The 13,275-nt window shown below is 34.0% G+C and overlaps 5 protein-coding genes across 7 annotated transcripts; 2 read left to right on the top strand and 3 right to left on the bottom strand.

Annotated features, from left to right (window-relative positions):
* The first annotated feature begins 234 nt into the window (after positions 1-234).
* Positions 235-657, top strand: LOC109132714 (salt stress-induced hydrophobic peptide ESI3-like). Its single transcript, XM_019244970.2, has 2 exons — positions 235-375; positions 458-657. The coding sequence occupies exons 1-2, from the start codon at positions 295-297 to the stop codon at positions 539-541; spliced, it is 165 nt and encodes a 54-aa protein (XP_019100515.1). The 5' UTR covers positions 235-294; the 3' UTR covers positions 542-657.
* Positions 658-679: 22 nt separating this feature from the next.
* On the bottom strand, positions 680-1,545 carry LOC104782340 (protease inhibitor HPI-like). The gene is made up of 2 exons (XM_019244969.2): positions 1,399-1,545; positions 680-1,016 (listed from the first exon to the last, which is right to left on the bottom strand). Exons 1-2 carry the CDS (start codon positions 1,427-1,429, stop codon positions 823-825), a joined length of 225 nt encoding a protein of 74 aa, XP_019100514.1. The 5' UTR covers positions 1,430-1,545; the 3' UTR covers positions 680-822.
* Positions 1,546-1,703: 158 nt separating this feature from the next.
* Positions 1,704-3,967, bottom strand: LOC104784267 (uncharacterized). The gene is made up of 7 exons (XM_087510973.1): positions 3,795-3,967; positions 3,587-3,688; positions 3,348-3,494; positions 2,820-3,052; positions 2,528-2,732; positions 2,259-2,419; positions 1,704-2,157 (listed from the first exon to the last, which is right to left on the bottom strand). The coding sequence occupies exons 1-7, from the start codon at positions 3,823-3,825 to the stop codon at positions 2,017-2,019; spliced, it is 1,020 nt and encodes a 339-aa protein (XP_087367099.1). The 5' UTR covers positions 3,826-3,967; the 3' UTR covers positions 1,704-2,016.
* A 244-nt stretch (positions 3,968-4,211) lies between these two features.
* LOC104782339 (nuclear transcription factor Y subunit B-1) lies at positions 4,212-6,448 on the bottom strand. 3 transcript variants are annotated; one of them, XR_015597240.1, is made up of 5 exons: positions 6,044-6,448; positions 5,367-5,496; positions 4,794-4,874; positions 4,658-4,718; positions 4,212-4,398 (listed from the first exon to the last, which is right to left on the bottom strand). XR_015597240.1 is itself a non-coding variant. In XM_087510974.1 (3 exons), the coding sequence occupies exons 1-3, from the start codon at positions 6,250-6,252 to the stop codon at positions 4,788-4,790; spliced, it is 426 nt and encodes a 141-aa protein (XP_087367100.1). In that variant the 5' UTR covers positions 6,253-6,380. The 3 variants fall into 3 exon arrangements, 1 of the variants encoding a protein (XP_087367100.1); XR_015597241.1 differs by having other exon boundaries at positions 4,975-5,496; positions 6,044-6,374; XM_087510974.1 differs by lacking the exons at positions 4,212-4,398; positions 4,658-4,718 and having other exon boundaries at positions 4,788-4,874; positions 6,044-6,380.
* A 1,783-nt stretch (positions 6,449-8,231) lies between these two features.
* Positions 8,232-9,532, top strand: LOC104782336 (protease inhibitor HPI). Its single transcript, XM_019244968.2, has 2 exons — positions 8,232-8,366; positions 9,158-9,532. The coding sequence occupies exons 1-2, from the start codon at positions 8,348-8,350 to the stop codon at positions 9,349-9,351; spliced, it is 213 nt and encodes a 70-aa protein (XP_019100513.1). The 5' UTR covers positions 8,232-8,347; the 3' UTR covers positions 9,352-9,532.
* Positions 9,533-13,275: the final 3,743 nt, after the last annotated feature.

Genomic DNA, 13,275 nt, shown 5'->3' with positions numbered 1-13,275 from the left:
AAAAAAAAAAAATTGAAAATATATGTGACATCCCGTGGAAGTAGCGAAAGCAGTTTTGAAGTAAAACCAAATATTTTGACGTGTTCTGTCTCTTTTTACTGGAAAATCTCGTAACACAGAGGCCACATGGTTATGAATCCATATCCACGTGTCACGAGATACACTGCAAGCACTACACGTGTCAATACTCACCTCTTCTTTTACTTATTAACCCCCCTCTAACCACGATCCAATCGGTTTCTTCTTTACACAAAACCCCTCTCTCTAACTTTCTCATCGTCTCCAAACATCAGGATGGGATCAGAAACCTTCCTGGAGATTATTCTCGCGATTCTTCTGCCTCCCGTCGGCGTATTCCTCCGATGTGGTTGTGGGGTAAGCACTAATCACATCGTTAATTAATTTTCTTCTAGTGAATATATCCATAATTAACTACTAAAATCATGATTTGATACAGGTAGAGTTCTGGATATGTCTGTTGTTGACGATACTGGGTTACATACCTGGGATCATCTACGCTATCTATGTTCTTGTCGGATGATCATCTAATCCTCTTCTGTACAGTAGTTTTCATGATCTGATTTAGCTTTTGCTGTTTCTCAATTACTTTTGTAATAAAAAAAAACTCTTGCCTTTAATAACACTATTTTTTTTTTTTTTGCTTGTTACGCTGCTTAAATATACGCGATTACTCGGATTTATATGGTCGGACGCCTCAAAGCAAACAATATTTATTACATATAACGACCAAGCCATCAACCATGCTCGTTTATTTTATTCATAGCACGATGCATGTATAGTAATCGCGGTCAACATGCATATTTAGCCGGCGGTTGGGTTTTTGACGACGATACGGCTTTCATCAACCCAAACCCTAACGCGGTCACACCTGAGGTCTCCAGTCACCGGGGATCCAACCAAAATCACGGTAACTTTAAGGCTCGAGTTCTCTCCTTTGATCACTGAAGCCGCATAGTCTCCATTTGTTCCCAAAAGCTCCGGCCATGAGTTCTTCCCTGTGTCCGGTCAAAGCAACCACATTAGATTGGAATTGCATTTAGAAGTGTAGAGATCAATAGGTCCATTGGTCGGTCGGTCCGTTATTATGGAATCAAACAATCTTACTTGATATTATATATATATCCCTACTAATACTATGCCTCTCGGCTCATATATCGGGTATTTGTGTAAATTCTTACTTGTCGATGTACTGTGGAAAACACACATGCAAGCAAACAGTAACTTGAAGCTATACATATCTAAGAAGTATTAGGAAATATAATCGATTTGATGTGAACGCAAAAGAAAAGATGAAAACGAAAATTACATAAAGGGCGGTAGCAATGTCAAATTATGAAAAGAAAAAAAAAATTAGTAGTTTGTGGATGGAAGAAAAACCAATATAAGAACACCACTGATGGGTTGCCATTATTTCTTCCTCTTTTGTTTATGTTCTTTGCTATGATGATTGCTAAGCTTATTCCTACGAATATATGCAGATGAGATATGTTGTATATATAGTCAAGTTAGTTTCATTGTGGTTTCCTTTGAGAATTAGGTGTTCCTTATATTCTTTGTTAGATAGAACGTTCATGGTGACTGGTAAACAGGAAGCGGTTGGTCAAACTTACTTAGTAGAAGAACATTAGCTATGGAACACTAAAGAAAAAAAAAACTTCAGCTTAGAAGCATTAATAAATACCTAACAAAATGAATTATATATATGCCATCTCAAGTAACATCTTACAAGATATTTTTAAAATTCAACATAATGTTTTCTATACTAGTTAACAATTCAAAATATATTGACTGAGACTAATCAATCCGACCAAAAATTTATTTCCATTCGTTTTCAGCTCCGACTTTTTGAGCGTAGACCCTTTTTTTATTTATCAAAGATTAAAAAGAGAAGAAATAAAGAGATAGATAACTTATCCAACAAGAAACATTGGCTCAACACGCAAACGATTAACGCATCCAATACCAAATCGGCAAAACATATAATTGATCGTTTTTTCACTTCCGCATCTTGCGTTGCCCCAGAATGCTGCGGTTTTCTTGTGTAGAAGAAGAAGTCTCAAGTTTGGACTTGTGTCTTCTTCTTCTGCTTGCTTCAACAGCATTTGGTTCTCTGTTTTCTTTCTCTTCGTTCTCCTCCTGTAACAAAAGTTGAGCTTTTTCTTTATCATCACAATAACTTGCATTACAAGATATTTGCTACGTTTCCATCAAAACGTATTTCGTTGGAAGTAGCATACCGAGTCGAAACAACACATCTTTGGAAGTGGTAACCTCAGACCAGAGGATGATATCGTTGTCAAATCCTTGACTGCGTAATTTGAATACGATGACCTTATCCTTACGTTAGATTTTGATCCAGATTGTTCTTCAAACCCATGATTCTTGTGTTTTCCCTTCCCTTCAAATTCAAACAAAAAGATGTGCAACTTTTATAAGTGCTTTGATATTTATTTTTTGTGTTGTATGGAAAAAAAAAATAAAAAGATGAAATGAATCATGTTCTCACCGAGCTCACTCGCGGCAACACATTTCTTCTCGCGTCTAGTTTGACAAGGAGTCAAAGTTTTGGAGATGGACGAAGAAGAAGAAGAAGAAGAAGAAGAAGAAGAAGAAGAAGAAGAAGAAGAAGAAGAAGAAGAAGAAGAAAATACTTTTGGTTGAGGAATGAGACTCAAAGGTTGATCTTTTTGTTTGTTGTACCCTTTAGTCCTCTTGACCAAACAAAATCAGAATATATATGTTAAGATGAAAGCAAACCATTAGTTATGAGAATATAAAAGCTGCCTTGGGATTCTTACCTTTTTACTATCTGGTAACTTACGTTGGCTCTCTCGAGTTACAGGCTGCTTCACATTCGATGAATTACGTAAAGAGGCTCTCAAATCGTGAAACAGATCAGACTCAATGCTCGACACAGAGAATCTGCTTCCTTGAGTTATTGTCGTCATCGAATCATCAGCAGACTTACGAAGCTGTGTGTTACTGGTGAAACCATTGTTCACAAGAGACAACTCCTCAGCATCAAGAACACCTTTAGCATAAATAGGTAATGTCAGCGTTCATTACACAGTTTCAAAGCAAATCATTTGCTAAATTATAAGGTTTGATTTCTATATATGAGGATTTAATTAAATAATCGACTAATCAAGTAACAAAATAATTGCAAAACTAAATTATGACTAAAAATACCGGCTTTGCTAGCTAGTTACATGTCAAAACATTTGTATCATATAATAGAAACAACTTCCAAAAACATGAAAATAAGATGAACACGTTATAAGATGTGAAAACATTAAAACCACATAGTTGAAGTAAAAAGATAAGACCTGGATCGGTAAAAAAAGCGTTGTCCCAAGCAAAACTTGGACGAGCATTAGTTTCCGTAGGAAGAAGTGTGTTGACAGGGTGCGTATGATTTACTCCATTCTCGTCGATCTTTAAGCTCCCAAACAATTCTTCAGGATCTAACACTCCTTTAACAAAATTGTTCAATATCATTGCAATAATATAATATTAACTATAAAAATTTCTTCACAAAATTTATTTAGGGAATAGAGTTAGAAACCATGGTTGGTGAAAAAAGCAGTGTCCCAGGCCAAGCTTTTGCGATGATTCCGTTTACTCTCTTTACCTTTCATCGGCTTCACGAAATCAACCTTTACTCTTGCTGCTGTGCAAAGTGAGAAAAGAGAGTATTCCACACATATATATAATCAGTTTTTTTGAAAAGTATGATTTTAGATAGGAGGGAAAACAAAGGATGATGACTGTACTCGATGATGAATTAGCTTCTTGAGAATCCATTGTTCTTGTTTTTGGTTCTTGATTTCTAAGAACAGGATTTTGAAATTAGAAGAAGGCCTTTATCACACCGAATGTGAATTAAAGGAGAGACAAAAGAATTTGAAATTTGTAAATGGTTTACGTGATTTAAGCATTTGATTACTCTCTCAGAAGATTTGAAATTGAAAGAAAAAATTATTGTTTGCAGTTATAATCTTTTGTAGTATATATTTGAAACAATCAAACTGCCTTAAATGTAATTCTATGCACAAAACAAAGATAGTTACTGGACATAAATTATAAATGTAAGGATTTTGTATAAAATGAAATTAAGAAATAAATCTATGAAATGACCTTTTTGAACATTTTTCAAAATGAATTATAAAAAAAAATGAGCGAACATAGCATTGACAAATTTTTCCTTCATTCAAACTGTTCTCACATCTAACATCGAAATCTTTAAATACAACCAACTAAACCAGAAATGGAAAACCAAAAGTTCAAACTAACACAACCGAATTTGAGAGTAATCCTGAAAATGGTCGTCGATCAGCTAAGCTCAAATATAAACAACACACTGATCTCTAATATCCCCTGCGCCATTTTAGAGAACTCCACGTTAGTCAAACCGTTTTGGAATCCAGTCACAACAAGACAACAATTTAAGGTCAACATGATCAGCAAGTAGAAGTAGTTTTATCATTTAAGACTATTAAACAAGACATGTCTCACTATCCTAAACTATCCTCAGTTGTTAATAAGTGAAGGCTGGATAAAGAACCTACATGCACATAAGACTATGCCCTTCATTTTGTTTACATGAGACCGTATGATAGAGAGAGGAATTACGTACTTGATCATTTGGCGTTGTTCTTCATCTCTAGAGAGTTTACTTGCAACTTCTTTCACCAGCTCTGTCATTGAATCAGAATCATCAAGTCAGAGCTAGGAAGAAAACAGGTTATGGCATATACTTGTCAAAATCATACCGGCAGTTCTTCACCAGGAACAGCCCCACCAGCATCTCTATTAGACCCATCTCCGCTCTTTCCTGATCCTTTACTATCCCCCTGTCATAATTTCACAACAAAACATAAGACGCTGAAATGGAACTTCTCTTCTGGAAATAAGAAACTAAAAATGTATTAGTGGAGTATGTGATTTATTTACCTCCAACTGCATCAGCAGATGTGTGTCAGCAACCATACCCAGGGAATGAAAAGAACTCAATTAGTCACACGTTTAAGAAACTTCTTGATCTTTATCACACGTATGTAAACAGCAGAAGCATAAAGGAGAAAAGAGTACCACAATGTATGTAAACAGCAGAAGCATAAAGGAGAAAAGAGTACCACAATGTCTATATTTTTTCAAAACATTTCAACAAAGCAAAATTAGCATCTCAAGGGTTTATCTAGATTTTATCTTGTTTGCTTCAAAAACTATATATTGGCAAAGATAGTCAACACGGAACATACATGAAGAAAATTATTATGGCATGTTATTCCCAACATAGCCTGAAGGACTTAAAAACACATGGTTAGGGAGTGAAAGCAACATACCTCCCTGTACCTCGCAAGGTAAATCTTTAGGGGTTCCAGGTAATCCTCAAATCCTAATGTTGCCATAGCCCACAACAAATCATCACCATTCACAGTTTTCCTTTTCTCTTTCTGACACTTATCACTGGCCCTGATTAACACAAAATTTAACAGATGCCAGTTAAATGACCATCACAGTCCACAATTCAACATAAAGACCAGCAAATGAACCTAAAACTCAGTTTCTGAACCTAAAACTTAAGATGGTAGGAGGAACTGCATCATAACTTAGGGGATGGGAATTTCATGTTATACGAAACAGAACATTCATCAAACAAAGCGTAAAACGCATTCAACAAAGACAATTCCTGCGAGATCAAGAACATATCTTTTGTCTTAAATGAACACAAAGGAGAAAAACAAACAGATCCCAAAGATAAAAGAATCTTTAAACCGGATTAATCAAGAAGCACATTTACTTCATATCTGCGTAAGATGGTAAATAAACACAAGTTACTCATTGATATATAAACATGATCCATATAAAAGCAACTAGCTTTTAGGTAAGCCCCATCATCATAATTCATAAGACTCTCTGAGCTAAACTCAAATCCGTAGCTAGTTTAAGAAAACTATTTCAAGCTTCAATTTTTTAACCACAAAGCAAACTCATTCCAAAAAATTGGAGAAAAACATACTCGCTAGTGATGAAGCTGATGAACTCAGAGACGCATTCCTGAACAGTGTCCTTAGCATCTTTACCAATCTTGCCATTAGGAGGCAAAGCTTTCTTCATGATCCTGCTGATGTTAGCTATAGGAAGGTATCGATCCTGCTCCCTAACAGAGCCGCCGCCGCTTTCTCCTCCATCTCCGGCTGGGCTCGAAGGTGTATTGTTATCCGCCATTTTCAAAACTTCTGCAGAGAAATCGAAAACCCTAGAACTTGGAATTGGGGAGAGGAAGGGAGGGGCTTTAGAGAAATCGAATTTGAGGAAATTGAAAACGCTTTTTTTTGTCTGGGGTGAACGACTGCTGTAAATATGATATTATTACACCTTTTTTTTTAGCTTATTACATTAATAATTCACTTTACTTTTATTTATGGCAATAAACAGGATTAAAGTTGGTAATAACAAGAAAACAATTTGATAAAGTGGCAATTTTTAATAAATTTAAGCAAAATCATTAAATACTAATGAAAAAAATCTGAGAAAAAAACCAAATTATAATGTTCCTAATAAATTGATGTTTTAAGATTTTTTCTTTTATTTCTAAAAGATTGATTTTTTAAATTCAAAACTAAAATGATTTTTTCACTTTCTCCACATGGCATGTTATCTAATGACTTTTTTTTTATTATCAGAAAGTAATTTTTAAAATTTTAACGAATTAATATGTGTGAGAATGCCTAAATTAACACCAATCTTATTAGGAACAGAGAAAGTATGTTTTTATATAAAAAAAAACTACACCAAAAAATCAGTTAGTTAGTGTAATCAAACTCATCAACGATCTTGTATTTTCGTTATTAGAGTTGAGATTGTTTCTAACTAACTATGTTAGCGTCATCAAGTATCAAGAGTGAAAAAAAAAATAATATATATATATATATATATATATATATATCAAGAGTGTAGAAATATAAGCTTTCGGTCTAAAAAGCACCAGTGTTCTCAAGCAGTTTCAATACGAAATTAGCAACTCCGATCCTTTAACCAAAAAGAAAATAAAGATTATATGTTAATCGTTGTAAAGTGATCAAGAAATCAGTTCAATATATACAATTGATTTAGATGTCACACATTTTGACAATGGTAGAAGAGGTTGTGAGCGTGGGTGTCTAAGATTATAATGCAACTTTTGTCTTATCAATCCTCCTTCGTCTCGTTGTGTAACTATAACTCCCTGACTACAAAAACAAGCCACAAAATAGGTTCGTACGTTGTCCCTTTGCAGACCAATATAAACCAAAGTTAAAGAAAACGTGCCCTTCCTCATGGTGGAGGCTGAACCCTCTTTGAACCATTAGCTAAGCGTTTGCTTGTCATATTGTTTCAATCAACAGCCCTCTGAATTCTCCAAAACCCTATCCAATACGATGAATATTAGCTTGTAGAAACGTAACAACCTTATTATCTTTTAAACTTTTTCAATTTCAGCATATGATTATTTCTCGGTGTATTTCGTTTTAATGAGCTTTGACTTACCATTTTTGGGACGGCCACAGCTATTTTATGACACCCTAAAACATGCATAGACAAGCAACTAGAAACACTAAATGCTAACTTCGAATATGTCAATCATATTAGATTGAATATTAACTATGACTAAAGTTTTAATTATTGTTGTTTGTCAAAGTTACGTATACGGTATACCTCTACATAAATTGACATATATAAGTTTTGAACTTTCTGTAGGACACTTTCCGTTATTTCATCTGGCTAAGTGACAATTTCACAAAATTTGATAATAAAGATTTGCAACATCAAATGATTTTGGATATTGTTTTTTTTATTTTATTTTAAATGTTAAAAACGCTTTTAAGTGAAAATCAGATAGATAAGATTAAATGCAAGATCAAATGATATCATATGTAAACAGAACCCCGTCAGCGTTCATAACATTGTTTTCACCTTCGTTTGATTTTCAAAGATTTCGACATTGTCTTTGCCTTAGAAAACCTTACTTATCTTGTTCTTTCGATAAGGTTTATCTTGTTCTCTCGATAAGGTTTGAATATCGATTATACAATTATACTTTTCAAAGCTTTGCAAAAATATAATTAAGTGTCAAAGCTTTTACCAACAAATTATTAATGTGAAAGGGGTGGTTTAATTTGTCAAAGTTTTGACTTTTGAATATATATACTACAACCTCACCGACACCAACATCGACGTATCCGACTCTATAAATTGGGGACTTAAAAGTCCTAAACGCTATAGCCAAATACATCACAACTACAGAAATTTTTTATAAAAAAAAAAGGAGAAGGGAAGAAAAATGTCGTCCGAATGTCCTGGTAAGTTTTTTTGGTTTGTTTGTAGTTCATACTTCTTAGTTGATCTTATTGCGGCTTTAATTGATGAATTTTCTCGTTTAAATCCAATCATACAATTGTTTAATACTAATATATATATATATATACTCTCTGTTTTAGTTCATAAGTCATAATTAATATTATAAATTTGATTTTCTCTTTTTTTGTTTGTTTGTTCAATACTCTCTTCTTCTTTTTTTGGTAAAGAAAAAAAAAGAAAGAAGGTCGTTAAAAAAAAGAAAAAAAGAAAGAAGGAGATGTTCCATTTGTTTCTAAGCTAATGTGTTCTTATAATAAACTAAATAACCGCTCCTTTTCTCACCATGCACGTGCCATGTAACAAGGAAAATATGGCAGACGCGTAATTCAAAGACACAACGAAATTTTGATTTGAAACATAAGACATAACTTTTGTTACGCAAACTATTAAGTGCAGGCCAAATATATATCTAAGTATGCAGTTTGCGCAATTTAATTAGACAAAAGTTTCCGAAGATTATATACGAGCTAATATATGATTTTATATTAGTATGGATTAAAATAAAAAATAAATATATATATGTTCAAAAATACTTTATAGCTAACATTTTGAGAAAAATAGGAATTTGAAGTATATTTGATTGAGGTTATTATGTCATGGTCGGGTTAAGCCGTGGGCCATGCATGGTGAGGTTATTATGTCATGGTCGGGTTTAGGTGTATATTTTAAGAACTTATGATCTCTAAAATGCCAAACGTAAATGATTTACCGATATAACGTGGACCGCATGCAGGGAAGAACTCGTGGCCGGAGCTTGTGGGAACAAATGGAGACTATGCGGCTAGGGTGATAGAGAGAGAGAACAGCAGAGTCGATGCTGTCGTGATTATGGATGGAATTCCGGTGACCGGAGACTTCAGGTGCAACCGGGTCAGGGTTAGGGTTGATAGAAACCGTATCGTCGTCCAAGTCCCTACCACCGGCTAAGATGTATAATTACGTAACTATGCGTAATAAGATGAATAAAGAAAGCTATATATAGACGATGTGTGTTTGGTTGGTGATCATGTATTAAATAATTATCGTTCCCGAACGGTTACTGATGTCTAAACTTATATAAATAAATTATTGTATCTGGTTTTAAGTGAATGCAATTAGTGTTCCTATATACTTAAGGAAGGGATCAGTCTTTATATCCTAGTATATAGTAAGGTTAGGTAGTTGCTTCACATAAATTACAAGCAAAATTAAAATTGTTTGTGTTCAATTAAAGCGACTTAACGGGTAACGAATTATATTGGATTTACTTTCTTCATCCGCTTGGATTTACTTTCTTCATCTGCTTTTTATCATACAGTTTGCTTAGAAAAAAAAAACGGCTAACGAAAGTTAGATATACATATTAGTAGACCATTACGAAAGAAAACAAAAAAGTGAGGTGCAAATAAATTACAGCAGACCGTGTGATATACAAAAATTAGTCATATGATTAACATGTACAAGTTTATAAGACTTTTTTCTTTGATAGTATGGTGTGATTGTTTAGGACGTCAAGTTTCTTGTAATATAGTATTTGATTGTTTACGACGTCAAGGTTCTTGTAAATAAAACGCATGGTGTGATTGTTTAGGACGTCAAGTTTCTCATAAAAGTAAAAATCAAAACGTAACATGTGTTATATGTAAATGGGTTAATCAAGAGGCTCTTTGCATTCTCACATGAATTTTTTCACACATACATGTACATTTCACGAGGCGATCCCCATAACCCAATCATTCTACATACTGGATTGTCCATATTCTAGCAAAGTCATCTAGGTTTTGTAGCACAAGATCCCCCACATTCCAAGCTTACCACAAACCTAAGCTCCTAGCATACCAAAGTCCCCATAGTCTAGATTTGTTCATGGCCCAAGCTTGCCGTAACTCAAACCTTTCCACGACTAAATTCCTACTAACACATGCTTCATGCAGTCCAAATTCCTTGTAACCCACAATCAGAACCGGCCACAAGGCCAAGCAAGAAAAGCACATGCTTGCGGCCGTTTAAAATATTAACCAATTTTTGGCCGATTTTACAAGAAATTTTGTGTGGTCTAGTGGTTGAAACTGTAAAAGCCGAGTCTTAGCTCCTAGGTTCGAACCTTGTCAATGTCTAAAACAGATGTTTTTATTTTTTTAAGAAGAAAATTAAACTAGAAATAAAAACTATGAGGTCCAATATTCTCCCTCGCTTGTAGCCCAGTACATCTCCACGCCGGCTCTGCCCACAATCCCCCAGTCCAAGCTCCTTGTAGCCCATATTCTCATCCAGACTCCAAGATCATAAGATTCACGTAGCTCAAGTTCTCCTCCATAGTCAAGGATTTCATAAATTAACCCGCCAACTGGATAGTTGTAAAGATTCAACACAGTATACAAAGTCAATGTCCATTTCTTCAAGTATACAAAATTTGCTACATCTACCGCTCGTCTAGTTATTGATGATCAACTTTATGCAATTACTTGACTACAGGATTACTTCATATTTCCATTTGTCTTAGACAATAACTTGATGATGAATCAAAACTCATTGTAGTAAAAAAGGAACAAGTGGTCATATGTTTGTTAATCATATCTGAAATAGCAAATTGTGTGTGTGGGAACAAACCACATTTACTTCATATATTATTTTTTGTAAAAATGTGAATTTTCATTTATGAAAATAAATTGTAATGTTTACTATAGCTTGGAATACAAAAAACCAGTCCTTGCCCAAAAAAATAAAAACAAGAAGTGACTAAAGCAAGTGATCTTATCCTCAACAAGGCACTAGATGAACCTGAGCCAGCTTTGCATTAGGTGGTTAAACTTTCTTCGGTGCCTCTTTGCTAAGATGGCATCTCAGACCTGTCTGTCTAGCTTCTTGAAAAGAACATGTACAGGCGTGATAACATTGTTATGATACCGGTTATTCCTCTCAGTCCATATTGTATAGATGACTGCTTGTGATATTAGTCTCCTCAGGGTTTGAGTGCTTGTTGACTCCTTAATATCTAACCAAGCTGAGAAAGCTTCCCATGTGTGGAAAACGAATGATTTGTACCCTAATCTCCGAGTTGCTTCCACTCATAGATCCTCACTGAACTCACAATGCAAGAACAGATGATCCCTCATTTCAGAGTGAATACCACAAATGCAGCAGGTTGTATCAATTTGCATACCCCAGCTAGCCAGTCGGATTCTGGTAGGAATCCTGTTAAGAAAAACTATCCACATCATGAAAGTGTGTCTTGGGATAGCACCCTTGTACCAGACTTGCGAAGTCCAGGATAGAGGTTGTTGTCTATGCCGAATTGCTTCCCAAATCTTCTTGGTACTAAACGCTTCCAAATCAGCATCCTCTATCCTCCAAAAGTAAGAATCATCAACAATGCTTGAAGCTAGGAGAGGTAATGTTGTCAAATGAAAATGAAGGAGTTCCGCCTGTGGCATTTACTTCATATATGCCTAAGATGGTAATGAAAGTTTATCTTTTTCATTAACTTTACTTCATATATGCCTAAGATGGTAAATAAACACATGGATTCTTGGATAACACTATTATAACTCGGTTACGTATTCAATGATGTATTTGCACAAATTGAAATCAAACGGCTGCATATAAAAAACCTAGAACTAACGATTCGGTTCAAGAACGAAACAAATTCCAACACTTTGTTTGATTAGAGTTCTGATATAACAACATAGTAGAAGCCTGATGAAATAATCTGCAAACATGATCCATATAAAAGCAACTAGCTTTTAGGTAGGCCCATTAGGGTGGGAATTGGTTTAATTTAACTTTTGTTTTTCAAAATCGGTACTAAAAACTACATATCAAATCAACCAACAGAGAATTTCTTTTGTTTTTTTCTCTACACAATAGATTAGAAAAAAAAAATTAATTACACCTTAAAGCTTAAGACTTAAATCTCAAGGGGTTTATGTTGTGTTTAATCGTAAAAAATAAACCAAAACAATTTTCATTTTATCTCAAAACTCTAAATGATGTGTTTAATAGTAAACAACAAAGTTTTCTCTTCATAACAGATTCATTTCTTCAAATCATTAAATCATGTGTTTTGTAGTGTTAATGAAAAAGATAAACTTTCATTATCCAACACAAACAACATTTGTTTTCTATCAAAATACTAAACGATGCATTTATCAATAAACAACAAAGATAACACTTTGAAACGATTCATTTCTTCAAATCATTAAATCATGTGTTTTGCAGCGTTAATAAAAAAGATAAACTTTCAATATAACACAAACAACATTTGTTTTCTATCAAAACACTAAACGATGCATTTAATATTAAACAACAAAAATAACACTTTGAAATGACGTCTTTTTACACATAGTAAATTAGATTTCATTTCTCTTAAAATATTAATGAAAATTAACAAATATGACATGAAAGAATAAGAGTGCACTCATTACTATTCATCTCATTAATTAGTATTGTGGAAAATAGTATTTCTTCTAATCATTACTCCGTCCGATTAATATATGTGAAACAATTGAATTTTATTTTTTGTTTTCATTAATACACTATTTCATTTGATATAACTATTTAATAAGTAAAACTTGAAAATTGTTTTATAAATTTATAACGTAAATACTAAAACTTGTATATGTCTATAACACTAAAATTTGTATATGTCTATAAAACTAAAACTCACTCGTCTGCGATCAAATCTTAAAAAAAAAAAAAAATGGTCGTATGTGTGATGGTGGCTATCTTCATAGGTGTGTTGACGATCGTATCCCTGCAATTCCAGAAGAAGGAGAAGATGATGAGAAGAGAAAACCGACCAGATGACAGACCAGATGATAGGTTTGTGGCGATTCCCGAAAGTTTTATCTTCTTCATGTTCTTAGCTGGTGC

This window comes from Camelina sativa, chromosome 4, assembly GCF_030686135.1.
Source record: "Camelina sativa cultivar CO46 ecotype springtype chromosome 4, ASM3068613v1".
NCBI classification, from domain to species: Eukaryota; Viridiplantae; Streptophyta; class Magnoliopsida; order Brassicales; family Brassicaceae; genus Camelina; species Camelina sativa.
Note: the sequence above shows the minus strand (reverse complement) of the source record. Positions and strands in the feature narration are given on the sequence as shown.